The 17174-nt window shown below is 41.8% G+C and overlaps 2 protein-coding genes across 3 annotated transcripts in view; one reads left to right on the top strand and one right to left on the bottom strand.

Moving 5' to 3' along the window:
• The window catches only part of GLDC (glycine decarboxylase), a 77439-nt gene extending 75770 nt beyond the window's left edge, over nucleotides 1–1669 (top strand). The window contains exons 24-25 of the mRNA XM_038769890.1: nucleotides 370–450; nucleotides 941–1669. Of these exons, the coding sequence (XP_038625818.1) occupies nucleotides 370–450; nucleotides 941–1084 (225 nt within the window). The 3' untranslated portion in view covers nucleotides 1085–1669. The remainder of the gene's footprint in view (nucleotides 1–369; nucleotides 451–940) is intronic.
• A 7551-nt stretch (nucleotides 1670–9220) lies between these two features.
• The window catches only part of UHRF2 (ubiquitin like with PHD and ring finger domains 2), a 136841-nt gene continuing 128887 nt past the window's right edge, over nucleotides 9221–17174 (bottom strand). For both annotated transcript variants that reach the window (XM_038769492.1, XM_038769494.1), the window contains exons 15-16: nucleotides 14694–14792; nucleotides 9221–13229 (exon numbers count right to left, since the gene is read on the bottom strand). In XM_038769492.1, the coding sequence (XP_038625420.1) occupies nucleotides 13083–13229; nucleotides 14694–14792 (246 nt within the window). In that variant the 3' untranslated portion in view covers nucleotides 9221–13082. The remainder of the gene's footprint in view (nucleotides 13230–14693; nucleotides 14793–17174) is intronic.

The raw sequence follows: 17174 nt of genomic DNA, 5'->3' as shown, positions 1-17174 counted from the left end.
GCTGGAAGTTGAATATCCAGAGCAAACCAAGCCACAGGAAAAAAAAACAAAATGGGCAAAACCTTACCAGATGTTGCATGTGTTATGAAGACTTCCTCTTTGCCTCTGGAAGAGCACAAGAACCAGAGCCTTAAGGTAGTCAGTGATGGATTCCCAATTGTTCTGTGTGACAGTGGTTCCATCGACGTCTCTCCCTTTCCCTTTCATTTGCTAATATTGATTTCTAAAATTTAAGGCATAGCTTATTACTAGAAGAGTTAAAGCATACATTTTGCTCATGGAATAGTAGGAGGGGGATCTGGCCCTTTGGAGTTCTTGGAAACCCTACTTTGAACTCTGTCCTTCTACATGTCTTATGTGTTCTTTTAGATGGCTCCACACTCCTTGACTTGCATTACGTCCTCTAACTGGGATCGTCCTTACTCCAGAGAGGTAGCAGCTTTCCCATTAGTAAGTAATTATCTTATATTGAAGTTGTTGAATCAACCAGAGGTATTTGAGAGCTTACTGGATGCAGAGCACCTTACTAAGTGCTTGGGAACGTACAGGATGACAGAGGTGGTAGACCCGAACCCTGCCCACAAAGAGTTTACAGTCTGGATGGGGAGACGGACATTAAAGTAAATTATGGATATGATTAAAAGTTCTGTGGGGCCAAGGCTGGGGTGAATATTAAAGCGGTACGGATCCAAGTGCAAAGGCAATGCAGGAGGGAGTAGGGAAAATGAGGGCTTAGGGATGGTTTCTTGGAGGAGAAGTGTTTTCAATAAGGCTTTGAAGATGGGGAGAGTAATGGTCTGTGGATATGAAGGGGGAGGAAGTTCCAGGCCAGAGGGAGAAAGTGAGCAGCTGGGGGGACGGGAAGAAGAGCTTAATACAGTGCATTGCACCCACATTCTCTCCAAATTGATATGTTTTTTTTCCTGTTTGCCCTCTGCAGCCCTTTGTGAAACCAGAGAGCAAATTCTGGCCCACAATTGCCAGGATTGATGATATCTACGGAGATCAGCATTTGGTGTGCACCTGCCCCCCAATGGAGGTTTATGAGTCTCCATTTTGTGAACAAAAGAGAGCTTCATCTTAGGTTTCTCTCCCTTGCTTTCAGGTGAATGAATGGATGCCTTACTGCAATGTTTTTCTAGCAAGATGTATTTTTTTCCCTCCCCCGGAATTGATTAGGGGATTTGTATACTGTGTATATTTTCGTAATTTCCACACTGGTAATTGAAACTGCTGCCAAACTCAGTGTAAATACAGTCAGTATAGTAGGTGAAAGTTGCTTGTTTGAAAACTGACTTGTTTCAGTGCCTCAGTTTCCACAACTCTTGATGTTAAAGTTGCCTTGATTGAGCACCATTTCATTTTTTTTTCATGCCAGGAACTTAAGTAACATAGCAATTTTCCAGGCTTCGTGGTGGTTGTATGGAAAGACAAATGTAGTTTTGTTTCAGAAGCCGAATTGATGACTCTTGCTAACTGAGGGAAATCCCACGGCAAATGTTTACATTTTGTACAAATGGACGAAGCTGTTTTATTACTAATTTGTCTACTCTATTGCGATCAGTAGCGCTGGTAGTGTTTTCAAGGAAATAAATTAACCTTTCTTACTTGTACCCTGTATTTCTATCTGTCTGTGTTAGCTTTCCAATAAAATCAAGTTTTGAGAGTGCCCTGTTAGTCTGTTTCAGACGTCCTGCCAGCCATCTCTGTTTTTCACGATGACCATCTCTGTGGCAACCCAGCCTCCGACAGAGTAGCCGAGGTTGCTGCTTGTCCTGCTGCCTTGAAGCCCACATTGCTATTACCACCTCCTGTGCTGCTGCCTCCATATGCCAGCCACTCTTCTGGACCCCATCACTGCCTCCTGTATCCGTGTAGGTGGTGAAGGCCCTGGTGGAGGCATGGAAAGCCTTAGAGCCTCGGGGGTGATGGGAGATAGCAGTGATAGCACGGGCAATATTTTTCTTTTCCCGTTTCCTGGGTCCCCCTACCCTTCTCACTTATCACCTCCCAGGTGACCTCTTCTCTTCTGGAAGAGAAGAAACCAAGGAAAGACTTTCCCATCGATCTCCCTGCCTCGACCACATAGAGATCTTTTTATATTTTTTGACCTTGTTTTTTGAGGCCATGAAGTGCCAAGCAAGTTCCTGAGATAAGTATGAGAACTACGTGCTGATATTGCCTGGGTTAATGTAGCTTTTTGAGGACTTGTTTTATTCCACAGAGAACTTGCCAAGAAAACTTCTTGTGTGTGTGTGTGTGTGTGTGTGTGTGTGTGTATAGAGAGATGTCTTACATACATACATATCTATATAGACATCTATATATAGATATGTCTATAATGCCTGTTGGAGTGTCATATAACTATTTGCTCCAGTGACATGCAGCAGATAATTTTTCTTGCTGTTTCTTTTTTACATTATTTCCTTTTCTCAATTTGGGAAACCCTATTGAGTTTCTTAGGCAGGGAACGTGTCTGCCAACTCTGTTACAATATACTATCCCAAGCACTAGATACAGTGCTCTGCACACGGTAAGTGCTCAATAAATATGATTTTTTGATTGCTTTCTTCTTGCGCTGTTGCTCCTGAAAAGGAACCTTTGGCAAGCCACATAGAACATCTTTAGTGCACCCCCATTTGACTATTTTAGATGCTGGTCCTCTACTGAGAGACATGAATTTGATGAATAATTGATTGTAGATAAGTGGTGGCATCACTGCCAGCTTGTACAGTGTTTTTACCTTCTGTTTCTGTTCAAAGATGGATGAAGAAGCCACCCTTCCATCCCTTACCTCTTTAGATGCCCACTGCACACCACAAGGGTTCATCTCTGACTCCAGGGTGATAAAGTACCCTGAAAAGAAGAATCCAAAGCCACCTCTGTCTACATTTTGTTTTTATTTTCCTGAATTTTCTTAATAGTCTTTTAGACTGTGAGCCCACTGTTGGGTAGGGACTGTCTCTATATGTTGCCAATTTGTACTTCCCAAGCGCTTAGTACAGTGCTGTGCACATAGTAAGTGCTCAATAAATACGATTGATGATGATTTCCCCCACCTTAGCCTCCAACTGCACTCTAGCAGGCCAAGGGCAAGAGGAAGCTAGTCATACTGTCTTATTGCGGGACATCCTTGCCTGATGTTCCTCTGTCCTTATGCTATATTCCAGGATGAAAGTTTAAAAATGCCTCATGAGCCACAAATATTTCTATCAGCTCACAGCTGATTAGTAGAGACCCACATGGGTACTAGTTGCAGACTTGATTGAAAAAGTCTCTCCAGTCTACTGTCCGATTTCCTATTAGCTAATTGCTCTCAGGTCCAAACTTTTTTTTTAATGGTAATTGTTAATCACTATAGATACTAAGCACTGGGGTAGATACAAGCTAATCAGGTTGGACACAGTCCATCTCCCATATGGGGCTCATAGTCTTAATCCCCATTTTACAAAGGAGGTAACAGGCGCAGAGCAGCTAAGTGATTTGCCCAAGGTCCCAGAGCAGACAAGTGGTGGAGCCTGGATTCAAACCCAGCTCCTTCTGACTCCCAAACCTGTGCTCTATCCACTAGGCCACACTGCTTCTCTTTTGGGCTCGTGCTTATTTCAGTGTAGTGGAACCTAGCTGTTCAACTTCTTTGTCAAAGTCCTTTCCCTACAGTAGGGTGAGCCCAAGGCAGGGAGGTTTGGGAGTAAGTTGTCATTAATAGTGTCAGTACCTCCTTTCTCCTCTCTGCTACACTTCTTTTCCATTGTTTAGGTCACCTGGGGAACTGAGATATTTCCTGTCTCTCTTCTGGTTGTCTCTGGGCAGAGCTGAATTAGCCCATGATTGCCGGAGGCAATCATGTACAATAATGTACATGTTACCTACAAGTGCATATGTAGGTAAGAGGTGAATGCAAGAAACCCTAGTAATATCTAGAAAGGAGGAGGGAAATCAGTACTCAGTTAACAGAGCAAAGAGAGAACAATATTAAGTGGGAAGATTCAGTAATTAGCACTTAAAGCAGCCTGTGCAAATTGGAAGGAAATAGGATGAAGAAAAAGAACTAGTAAAGCTTATACTCAAAATGCCAATTTTTTGAATGCTGTTCAGTAAGGAAACCCAGATATGCTCTTGCCCAGACCTTGAAATTTCTAGTCCCTCGCTTCTGAGTAGGGACTCTATATTCTCTGTTGCTTCTCCCTACCTGTAATTTTTCCCCCTTCTAGACTGTGAGCCCACTGTTGGGTAGGGACTGTCTGTCTCTATATATTGCCAACTTGTACTTCCCAAGTGCTTAGTACAGTGCTCTGCACACAGTAAGCGCTCAATAAATACCATTGATTTTAGCGTCTGCCTCTCCTGCTAAGTTGCAAGCTCCTTGAAGGCAGGGGTGGAGTCTTCTAATTCCATTCTGTACTCTCCCAAGCACTTACTACAGTGCTCTGCATAGAGTAAGTGCTCAGTAAATACTACTGATTGGTTAGTTGCCTAAATTACCTTAATGTAATAATCTTACATAAATTACCAGCTTGACTTTACTTCCACCATTACCATTTTATCTATAGGAGAGTCTCTAATCTGGAATGAAAAAGCAGTGAGGCCTAGTGGAAAGAGCACGGGTCTGGGAGTCAGAGGGTCTGAGTTCTAATCCTGACTCTGCCACTTGTCTGCTATATGTCTTTGGGCAAATCATTTAACTTCTCTGTGCCTCTGTTTCCTCATCTGTAAAATGAGGATTAAATCCTAGTCGTCCTACCTAGGTTGTGAGCCTCATATGGGATGGGGACTGTGTCCAAACTGATTATCTTGTATTTAAGTAGCAAAGAATTTGGAAAATTTCAGAATTCCAAATGTTATTTGGAAATACTTGAAGAAAACCTTCTTCCAGATTTTTGTGAAGAATGATCATCTGAAGACTGGATGTTGGTTTTATATTTCATTTGGCATTCTTCATAATGCAGCATTTTCCCTGCAATATGATTTTTTGCGGGGGCGGGGGGTCATTTTATTTTACTTTGTGTTTAAACTTTATGACTCCAGGCTTCTGGGCATTTCTCTCAAATGTGGCTTATTTCCAGGTTTATGCCTTCTTTGACAAGGGAAAGAGCTTGATTTCCAGGAGATAGAAGAATAGGGTTGAGGAGTCTTCTTTTCTGGAGAATCTATGGATCTGGCTTGCCAGAAGCCACTTCCCTTTTCTGCCTCCATCATATTTCACTAATGCAACAGAATTTATATTCAGGCCCATGGCAATTGGCTTACTTGAAATAAGATGCATGTATACATATGCATACACACACACACACACACACACACACACACACACACACGCACAAAAAAAACCCTTATTTTAAATCCAGTTTACCCAAAGGTTGCTCTGAAACAGCTTTATATTTTCAATCATTTAGTGATGCAGTGGGGCTTCTAGGAAATAGTAACTGTGACCAATGGCAACAGAACACTCAGTATTCAAATCTGGGCAACTAACTGCTCACTAACATGCCTCTTTTCCTATGAGGCAAGGCTGGAATAGCTAGTTTAAGCATTCCAGACTGGAGTTACACCCCATCATTGAGACATGCAATTATAAAACATTATTGCTTGTGTGTTTCCTCTCTCTCCCTCTCCCCCCTCTCCCCACCTCCTTACCATTTCTCATCCACATCACCAAAAACTAGTGGTCAGTTACTTGAGTTTGGAGCTGAAGAAAAGATAGACCTCTCCATCTGTTCCCTAGAGGGAACAGTCCTTTGTTTTTTAGGATGAAGATTACCTAACTGATGGTCAAATCTCAACAATGTGTGGATGTGGCTGCAAATTCTACATATGGGGTAGCTTGTCTATTCAGATGTTGTTTGGGTTTTTGTAGTTTAGGTAATTTCACTGTTGTTGTAAACTGGAGTTTGGAGCTGGTACAGTGGCTTGGCTTTTCTTCTTCTTCTTGGCCCCCCTTTGGCTTTGCCATCAGTCCCTCCAGCAGAGCCCAGGAGAAGGAACAGAGAGATTGTGAAGCAAAACAGTCATGTTATTTGTTAGAAACTTTTGTAAGGAGTGGGGAGAGATGATGTGACTGATAACCAAAAGCTAGGTTTTTGTATCATCCAGACTCTCCTTTTCTATGCTCCCCGGGCATCCTCAGTTTGCACGGGTAATTGAGTGTTAGCTGTACCTGTCTTCTATATCAAAGCCATATGTGCTGGTACCAGACTTCTTAGTGACCAGATTGCCTGGAAAAGATGTCACCTTTAATCCAAAGTGCCAGTTCAGCTAGAAGAACAGGTAAGAACCTGGCAAACTCTCTGGGAAGCTTACATGATACCACTTTGTTTTATCTGTGACCATCATGCATTATTTAAAGGTTTCACAGTTTAGCTCCTAATTCTGGATATTCGTCAGCCATGTGAGATGGAATGTTTAGGAAAGTCAGACTGATGATGTACATGAAAAAGAATCTTCCTGAGTTTTTGAGGCAGGAAGTAGTGTCATTAGGAGACTGAAAACTGAGCATGTTAGAAGGGAGTGAAAGAGATTTTTGCCTTATTCCAATGAGTTTCCCTTGACTAATGTACTAACGGAGCTTGAGTGAAGTCTGAATCTGCCACTGTTGGATCACTGGATCCTGTTCCCTCAATGTTTATCTCATACTTAGGGCCCCAACAGGACCCATCCATCTAGCAAACTGCCTTTGTAGCCAGGAGAACCAGCCTTTTGGAATTAGGTGGCTAGAGGTAATTTATAATTGTCGGCAGGTTTTATCTATTGGTACCCTTTTCTCTCCTCTGGCCCTTCTCCATAAATATCCCAAGTGCCTTGAGGCAAAGTGGTAGACTGTAAGAAATTGTTTTGGTAATTGCTTGGAAGTGGTGCCCTAAGGAAGAAGTTATGCAAACTCCTCTTTCCTCTTCTGCCACACTAATAAAGGGAGAATTTAGGACCATAAACAGACCAAGGGAAATGCATTGTAGGGGTTGAAGATGTGGGGAATCCACTTGTCTAGACCACACAGCCAGCACAGTGCTTTAAAAAATATGAAGCAGCTGTTGGTGAAGGAGAGGTCTACCTTGAGTGTAGAGTGCACATATGCATAATTAACCTCATTAAAACCTTGTGTGTATATGATTTTCTCCTACATGTATAGCCTCCCTATGCTTGCCAGGGCCAATTACTCACCCCCCCCCCCCCCCCCCCCCCGATTTTGGAAAGGGCTGGACCCGTTCTTATTACCTTTTAAACCTCCAAGTGTTGTAAAAGAAAGTGACTGTGCTGTATTTAAAGACCATTTTCCAGGACCCAATTTTTCTTTTCCTCTGCAGGATCCAGGTTTGTTAATTTTGCTTTTTAATAACATATGCCCAGCTGTCTCACCCTTGTTCTCCTTCTTGTTTTCATTAGGTGCACAAGTGAAATCACTAGTGTTTTCATTAGTAATTTTTCTTGTCTCCCCATTTAAATTGTAAGATCCTGGAGGGCAGGGAATGTGTGCCTTGCTACTGCTGAACTCTTTCAAATGCTTAGTATCAGTCAGCCAATGGTATTTATTGAGCACTATGTGTGAGCACTGTACTAAGCTTTTGGGAGAGTACAATACAATAATTAGCAGTGGGTTAGGCAGACATTAATACAAAAATTTAAATATTTATAATATACTATATATTAATATAATATATATAATTATATATATTATATAAAGGTAAGTAATATGCAATAAATGCTCAAAAACCATTGGTTGACATATCACAAGTCTTATCTAGTGGGATGAATTTTTGTCATTTTTGAAGTGGAATTTAAGGGGCTATCTTCATATGTTTTATATGTTTTTGGTCAGTAAAGCCCTTAGCACGTAAGGGTTTTAAATAACAGCAAAACAAAATCCTTTAAGACTGTAAGAACTGGGATATTCAGATGGCTGACACCTGGTGCCATCCCAACTTTCCTCAACTTTCTGCCACTGGGAAACTGATTCAGAACTACAGTCCTATGCTGTTGTAATGGCCAAAGCCCAAATAGGTGCACACAGATTCCTTCTTCATATAGCTCAAATACAAAGAAAGAGTCTGTGTTTGGCATATGGGACAGGAAAAAAAAAACCACGACCCACTTGCATTGCAGACAACACTTTACTGAACATGTACTACACAAGAGCATTAAAGCTCCCCAAAATAGATTATCTTGATGCTTTTATTGGTTAGAAAAGCTGTTTCAAATACATTCCAAAGACAATGAGGAAAATGGTTTCCATGAAATAATGAGAGGCAGTCATGTGAACTGTTAGAAACAGAAATTGGCAACTGGGTCTGCAAGACAGGCAGTATTTGGTGCCCAACAAAAGATGGGGAGTGCTAGTAATGCTGCTTCTGCATTTGATCCGGAAATGAGATTTCATCCTTTGACAGGCTCTGTCTGCCAATTAGAAAACCCACACATTGAAGACTAAGTTTTATGGAAAATGTAAAGGGGGTAGACAGAGAAGCTGAGGAAAGGAGACGATGGCAAAGGCAGTGAGGGCTCACGTTGAAAGTCATTTAAGAGATTTTTAAGAATCCTCAGCTTGAGTAACGTATTTTGCAGAAAGCAACTGTTTAGGTGCCAAAGCCGACACCACTGCTTTTGGCTCATTGTCAATATGGAATATTTATACGGTACTCTCAATGAGGAACATGTGCACTGGTTACACAATAGGAAACATTTGCTCCAATTTTTCCTGAACCAGTGCTCAAATTGCCCACTTGGGCACTTTTGAAGTGGACACTGAGTAGTAGAGGCAGGGGAGAGAGTCAGAGAGTACCAGGAGTACTTCACTGAATATGGAAGGAACCAAGCCAATAGAACCAGGCTATGTTTTCAATGTTGTTGTGCCCTCACAAAACCTCCCCTCCACCACTGCAGGAGGTAAAGTCGACTTGTGAAGCAGTAGCTGGCACAGTCCACCTCAACATCAAGAATGAGTAGGGCAAGCTGAGGCAGAAAAGCAAAGGCCCACTTTAGGTCATTTTTTTCCTGCTCAAAGCCAATCTATGCAAGTAAGAAGCAGCATGGCATAGGGGATAGAGCATGGGCCTGGGAATTAGAAGGTCATGGGTTCTAATCCTGACTCTACCACTTGTCTGTTGTGACATTGGGTAAGTCACTTTACTTCTCTGTGCCTTGGTTACCTTATCTGGAAAATGGGGAGTGAGACTATGAGCCCTACGTGGGATAGGGACCATGTCCAACCCAAATTTTCTTGTAGCCATCCCAGCACTTTGTACAGTGCCTGGCACATAGTAAACTCTTAAATACCATTTTTTAAAAAAAGTAAGCAGAGGAAAGGCTATATTTCCAAGTAGCCTGTCAGGCAGCAGCCTCCTAGAATAGCAGCAACCAAGATGTCCATCCTCAGCTTAAGCGGATGAGAGCCTCACCTATTCAGGTCCCCGTCATAGGCCTTGGACACTGCTTTGATTCCATTCAGGCAAACCCGCCATCCAGGTCCCCAGTGATATCCAGCAGGGCAAGATTTTCATCTGGCCACTCAATGGACTCTGATTCTAGAATTTGGACTATGTTATTTTGGTTTTTCATTTCCTGTGTGTTCCCTCAAAAGAAAAGTTAAAGAAAACTTAGGATGGGGTGCCTTTTATCTTAATGATATGAAAGATCTCCTGATCTGGGCACCAAAGAATTAAATGTGAAATATCACTGCTTACAGAATGTATTCGAACGAGCAGGTTGGAGCAGAGATGTTCAACTGCCCAGAGGGATTAAGAGAAAACCGTGATGTCCTCCAAGTCACCGTTTAACATGCAATTTAAAGAGCTGATTGAGGCAAGTCAAACTCAGCCCCTTGATGGGCAAATGGTCAATGCCCTGGAGGTTGGGGGTGTGGGAATGCCTTAATTTCACCTAGCTTGAATCCAGCTCCATCAGAGTAGGCTATTCAGGTGTAGCTAGTTGGCTGGTCATTTGATGGCCGCAACTAGCTCTCTGTTGCACTGCTAAACCGCCACTGGAAGGATATGGCTCTCAGGAAGGGGACTAGACAGGAAATCTGGTGAAATGCTGAGGCAAATGGATATCTAAAGCAGCTTTTCCCAACCATAATGCCAGCACATCAAGTGGGGACGGTGTGGAGTTTCCAAAGTCACTAGTCTTTTGATTTGGCTAATCAAAGGCAAACAAACATCTTGACATGCAGAAGTGGCAGAAGCTTGTGTGTTCCTCTTCACCGCCTGTGGAAGCCAGGTAGTTAAAGTTGGAGAAAGCAGAGCATTGGCTTTAACACAGTGATCAAACACAATAGTACATCTATTTCTTTCAGGAGAAGTGTGTATGGAGAGAGAGCTCCAACACCCATATCTTAAGCACTTAATGAAATTGCCTCCTATTGTCTGGAGGGAACATGGTCATATGGGAAGCAGAGAGGTCAGGTCGACAGATAAGGGTCTTTGTTTATAACCCAAGTGACTTTTCAAGCTGCCACTTTTCTCCTATTAGAAGGGAGGCAGCTCAGATGCCGTGGAAAGTAGAGATGCTTTGAGCAAGGGAAAGGGTGGGAGCTACTGGTATAAAGAAGCTTGAAAAACACCCTTCCTTCAGGGTTAGAAAGGCATATGTGGCAGTGTCCTCAACGCCAGAGAAAGTGCTGTCCTTCCTCTCAGACTCCAAATTGGGTTAGAATTCATCTTGTATGTGCGGCAATGCTTAGTCTCTAACAAGACAATGAAATTTTACATTGGGGCTGCTGGCCAGAATTCCTCAATGCCCCCTGGGCAAGTCTGTTTGGGAAGCAATGGGAATTCTTGTGATTGTTTTGAATGTTCTGGGCAGGGAGCGACTCACCTACTGCAAACTCCCCAAACACCAGATACCAGATAATAAGGTGAGATTGATTTGGTGAAGCAAAACACGGTTCACCATTCCCTCCTTGTAATTAGGAATAAAAAAGGGGTTTAAAATGGGGAAAAAGTTCAAACAGCTATTGGAAACAAATTTTTTTAAAATCACAGCAAGTGAAATTGCAATCAATCTGCTCACAAATTATAGAAGAACGTAGAGGAAACTCCCATATTTGGAGATAAAATCGCAAAATCTACTGCTCATATGTCTGCTTCAACAAAACAGGAAGACTCGGTTTATAGAAATAGTGGTAACAGTCTCCTACCTCAGCTTCAACAGCTGATTTTAATGGTCATATGATCAGGACCTGCTAAGGTACGTGGCTCCAAAATGGGCATTTCCAGTAAGGTATGAGGTGCTTCAACTTGCTGCTACTTGAAATTTTCTAGAAATGATCCAAAAGACTATCAATATTTTTACTTTGTCCAGTTGCACAACCTTTCAGGTTAACTTGAGCTACTGGTAGCTTTAATACAGCACCCACCCCACACCCCCTACCATTGGCAGATACAAAAGGCTTTATCTCAAGCAATAGGAAATCTCTCTCATAACAGTCAGCCTGTGGTAATGTTTACTGCACACAAAAGATATCAGACGGTTCACAGGATAGTTAAAATATCCGAGTTTAAGCTCGAGTCAAACGGGACTATCATGTCCTACAAATTCTCAGCTAGAGCAGAAAAGCTCACTGAGATATTACATTGTTAGACCAGAGCAATACTGATGTAATTTGTGAGCATGACTTAAGGCGGGAGAGATGTGACAGGGGGATAGTCGGGCTGAAAGTAGTTCTGCTTTTACCCTTAGTTCATTTTTTTACCACATGTATTGAAGTATCACTTGTTTCTACTCTCTTGGGTGGGTTTACTTTTCTACGAGCAAAGTTTTTAGCCACTGGAATTTTTGCTAGCAAAGAGAAACGACACACAGCCCCAGTGTATAGTACTTTGCAGAGGGCTTGGGCTAGGGGTGGGTATTGGCCATTTCAGACTTTGAGCTGAACAAGGCTAGTAAAAGCAATCAGAAACCCAGTAAGCAGGGGATGGGAGAGGTCTGGTTTCAAACTTAACCATCTGCCAGTATACACGATGCTTATCTCTAGCTCTCGTCACCAATATCTGAAATGAAATTTTAGATGAAATGGCTATTATTCTATAAAAATTCCACACGGAGAAAAACGGACTCCTTTGTTAAAATTCTTGATGTCAACAAGGTTGTACAACAATACAAGGCAACAAAAATAATTAGCAAATTTTTTTTCTGAATCATAAAATATTTAATAAGGTATATTTTGGGGGAATATACTGTATATAAAATTTAAGATCACAATATGAAGCGATTTCAACCCTCTCCAAGCTAGCACTGCCTTCAATGCTGTGTAGATGTTTGCCACTGATACAAGACCTACTAAAAGCATACAGTTTTAACTAATACAAAAGTGGCTTGTTCCATATGAAATATTTTTTACACAACTAGAGTGTCTTGAATACCTCTTAAGTGCAAAAAACACAGATCACTTTACACTAATGTAGCAACAATGCATTCATATTGTTCTCATTAGTCATTAGTAGTCAACTTGCATAAGATACAAGAAAAAGCACAATGAAGCTCACAAAAATAGACTTAAAATCAGCCTGTTCTTGCAAAAAAAAAAAATACAGCATAATGGGAGAAAGGACGAAAAGAAAGGATTATGCACACCACAGAATCTGCTGTTCTTTAATCAAACTGGCTTAAGTGCTGTTTTGTTTTGTTTTTTCCCCTCACTAAAATCAAATTGCATGGACCAGGCACAAATATATTTGGGCGGCAGTGTGTAGCTAAATTTCAACTGACCAATTTATTTTTCAAAAATCCCCACAAATTCTTTTCCTCTGTCCTGAGGTAGTTATAAAAGCAAAATTAAACAAAACAAACCACAACTTGAGCATCAGCTAGGTTGACCAGTCAAGGCTGAGGCTTCAAATTTTCACTCCTCTATTAAAACTAGTTGTCAACTGGCAGAAACTACCTTTTGATGTTGAAAGACAGTTGATAAATGGATTTCTCACTACACAAAGAGAGATGGCTCCGTGGGGAAGAGGGTTAGCTGCTTCAGAATGTGACAATATACGCTGAGTCCCATCACGCCTGTTGGTCCACTGTTGCATTTTCCCATGTTTCGCTCTCCTTTACTGTCTCAAAAGTCTCTGGGAGAAGTATGGTAAAAGCTGAACATATCATCGTCCTTTGCTGTAGCCAGGGAAGAACTGGTCGAGTAGTGTCTGCAGAATCTTATTGGGAACCATTGTGTAGCCCTTTCCAAGGTCGTAACGGCAAGCAGGACAGGTGAAGACTTCAGCACGAAAGGAACGCTGTAAGCAACTCTAGGATACACACACACACACACGGATCAGTTAGAGTCATTTAGCAACACTCATTAATGCACTTCCTACAAATTCTTTCCATCAATCAATGGTATTTTTTAAGGGCTTCCTGAACTAAGCCGTTGGGAGAGTACGACAGAGTTGGTAGGCACGATCCTTATCCACAAGCAGCTAATCAATCAAGTGTATTTAGTGAGCATTTAATGGGGGCGTAGCACTGTACTGAATGCTTGTTAGACTTCGATATAACAGAGTTCGTAGACGAGTTCCCTGTCCACAAGGAGCTTACAGTCTAGAGAGAAATCTAGCTGGGGAGGCGGACATTAAATTACAGAGATGGGAAGCGGCAGAGTGTAAGGATGTGTACATGAGTACTCTGGGGGTGGGAAAGCTGATTGAGTGTCTTAAAGACTATGGTAAGGAGTTTCTGTTTGTTGTGGAGATGGATGTGCAACAACTGTAGGTTTCTGAAGAGTGGGATTGATGAGGACTGAACATTTTTCGGGAAAAATGATCCGGGTACCAGAGTGAAGTATGAACTGTACTCCCCGGGGAGAGGGAGGGAGGTCAGCGAGGAGGCTGATGCAGTAGTCGAGACGGGATATGATAAGTTCTTGGATTAGCATGGTAGCAGTTTGGAAAGAGAGGAAGGGGAGGATTCTAGAGACGTTGTGAAGGTAGATCCGACGGGATTTGGTGACAATAAGCGGGTTGAAGGAGATGACTTGGGGAAAAAACCAAGACTGCGGGCTTGTGAAACAGGGAGGATGGTGGTGTTTTTTATAGTGTTGGGAAAATCGGGGGAGGACAGGGTTTGGGTGGGAAGATGAGACATTCTTAAGTCATTAAATTTTGAGGTGTCAGTGGGACATCCAAGCGGAAATATCCTGAAGGCAGGAAGAAATGCATGATTGCAGAGGAGAGTGATCAGGGCTGGAGGGGTAAATTTGAGCTGTAGGATGATAGTTGAAGCCATGGGAACAAATCTGTTCTCCAATAATCGTTCTGAAAGCTCTTGGTGGATTCAAATGATAATGTAGCTGCAACAACCTGACCATTTCACCCATAACATCATGCTAGGAGGCATCTTATTTTCCATATGTGGAAAAGTACAAATTGGTTTTGACAGTGGGAGAAATCACAGTGCCATGCAACAGGGGCTCAACAAATACCATACATTAACTGAGCCAGCACCCACCCCTAAAAACTAGACTGCCCTTATGTATTAACTCATTTTTATGAGTTTAAATGGTTTCTAATCATTATAGTTTCATATATAAACTCCCTCTCTCCTTATCGATTTGTCACATTTATTGAATGCTTACTTACTGTACTAAGTGCTTGGGAGAGTACAATAGAACAGAGTTGTTGGACATGTTCCCTGCCCACAAAGAGCTTACAGTCTAGAAGGGGCTTGCCCTCTTAGCAGAAAACCAACACAAGCATGACAGGGATGAAACTCACCTTACAAACGTTGTGGAGGCACTCTGTTGTCACTGGCTGGTAAACCAGCTCCTGGCAGCAGACACACATAAAGGATTGTTCCAGTTTCTTTAGAAAATTCTAGAATGATACAAAGGACAAAAGGAAAGCTAGAATTACCAAAAAAATACAAAAAACAAAGTTATGATAAAAGGCCTAAACCTGGGGTGCAAGTTTCAGACAAGAAATTAAGTTACCAAGTAGGAATTTCCCCTATTTAAAACATGAGCAAATTTAAACAATTGTGAAGAGAAATCTGCACTCCTCTGTCACAACAAATTCAAGGCTTAAAGAGAAGAATGTCATTCATTTTTAAACTGCAGGGTCAAGCAGATCAGAAGCTGTCAGATGGGGACTAATTCTGCAGAAATGGGAAATCCAGACTATCCTCCATTGTTACCTGGCTTATTAAAACTCCAGTTTGATTTTCATCTGAAACTCAGTTGACATTAAATACCAAGCTGGAACTTTATTTTAACCTTGTTTCAAGAAGTGTTGAATCTTGTACAAACTATGAGGAGTTCATCTTCAGAATGGTATGCTGAGTTTTAAACTACTGACCTCCAGGGAATCCCTTATGCTGCTGCACAATTGTTAGGCTCTATGTGACTTTTAAAAGTGGGCCCTCCATCTTTTCCAAAAGACATTAATCAATTGTGTACTGCCCAAGTATCTGTCCTAACAAATTCTGCAAAACTCTTTCATGGCCTGATGGAAAAACCACAGTGTGGGAGTCAGAAGACCTGAGTTCTAATCCCGGCTCCGCCACTTATCTGCAGTGTGACCTTGGGCAAGGCATGTAACTTCTCTGGGCCTCATTTTCCTTATGTATCATAATAATAATAATAATTTTGGTATTTGCAAAATGGAGATTAAGTCCTACTCCCTCCTACTAGACTGTCCCATGAGAGACAGGGACTGTGTACAAACCGATAACCTTGTGTTTACTCCAGCACTTAGAACAGTGCTTGGCACATAGTAAGTGCTTAACAAATATAAAAATAATAATAATTTACACGTGGGGGGAGCACAATGCGGAAAAGGATTTTCAGTGACTTAATGAAAGTGATCTATAATCCCTATTGTGATCCCTACTTTTTATGAGGAGGAAGCTAAGGTTCAGCAACAAAGACAAAAACATCAAGTGAACCAGAGGCAAGCAGGATTAGCTCACTGTCCCTTGGCTCTCTAGCTCTTTGCCGAATCAAAGCCATGCCTCCAATGCCTTTGCATCTCTATCTAGAACTGACCTGTAAACTCTGTAATGACCATTTTTAGTGGAAGTCGGCAAACTCTTTAGGAGGCATGACTGCGACTAAAATCTCAGCTAGACTCTTCAACTGGCTACCTAATAATAATTGTGGTATTTAAGGGTGTATTATGTGTCAAGCACCGTATGAAAGCACTGGGGTAGATACAACACAATTGGATCAGACATGGGCCGTATCCCACACAGGGCTCACAATCCAAGTAGGAGGGAGAATAGGAATTGAATCTCCATTTTACAGATGAGAAAACTGAGGCATAGAGAAGTTAAGTGACTTGCCCAACATCACACAGCAAGCAAATGGGAGAACTGAGATTAGAACCCGGGCCCGTGCTCTTTCCACTAGGTCATGGGGCTTCTCTATTTTCTACCTCCATTCTCTCACAATCACTCATGCAATTTGCCTAATAAAGTGATCGAGGTAGAAAGGGCTTTTTTGTTTTTGAAGTACATTAAGCATTTGTCTCTCAGAGAGGGGGCAACTGGTGAACTCAGAAGTGATATGCTTAAATTTCTTTAAACTAAGTCAATGAATCTGTACAGCTAGGGTGAATTTACTTATCTCTAATTGCCTCAGGTTGTATTCTCCCAACTGCCCCTTAAGCACTTCTGTGCCACCTAAGCACTGATGCCCCTAGTAATAACATACATAACTCCCTTAAATACTGACTCATTTACGTATCCCCTTTTCCTTCTTTGTCCTGTCAGTAAATTATTTTAGTGTCAGTCCCCAACACCCTTCCCATCCAGACTGCAAACTCCTTAAGAGCAGGGATCCTCTCTGTTTATTTAGTATAGTCTCCCAAGCAGTTAGAAAGATGCCCTGCCCAGAATACACACTCAATAAATACTACTTACTATTTGTTTGCTTGCTTGACTGTGGGCAAGACTGTCAGAAGTCATCTCTGGATGGGCTGCTGTTCTGGCTAAATTCATTTGCCATTTGTTTTTTAGTTTTTTAAGTGCACAAAATAAGCACTTAATCAGCACCATAACTAAGAGATCTAGACGTTTTTAAATGAAACCATGTAAAACAGATCTACTCAGTTTACAACTGCAGGAATATGAGAGGGTACTATTGCCCTATTATGAGGTCCCCAGCCCCACTCCTGGCTGAAATATCCCCCAGAATCACTGAAAACTGGCTCGGACATCTGGTGGTGTCCTTGGTGTCCTGAAACCCTTGGGGTTTTTCC

Source organism: Tachyglossus aculeatus, chromosome X4, assembly GCF_015852505.1.
Source record: "Tachyglossus aculeatus isolate mTacAcu1 chromosome X4, mTacAcu1.pri, whole genome shotgun sequence".
NCBI classification, from domain to species: Eukaryota; Metazoa; Chordata; class Mammalia; order Monotremata; family Tachyglossidae; genus Tachyglossus; species Tachyglossus aculeatus.
Note: the sequence above shows the minus strand (reverse complement) of the source record. Positions and strands in the feature narration are given on the sequence as shown.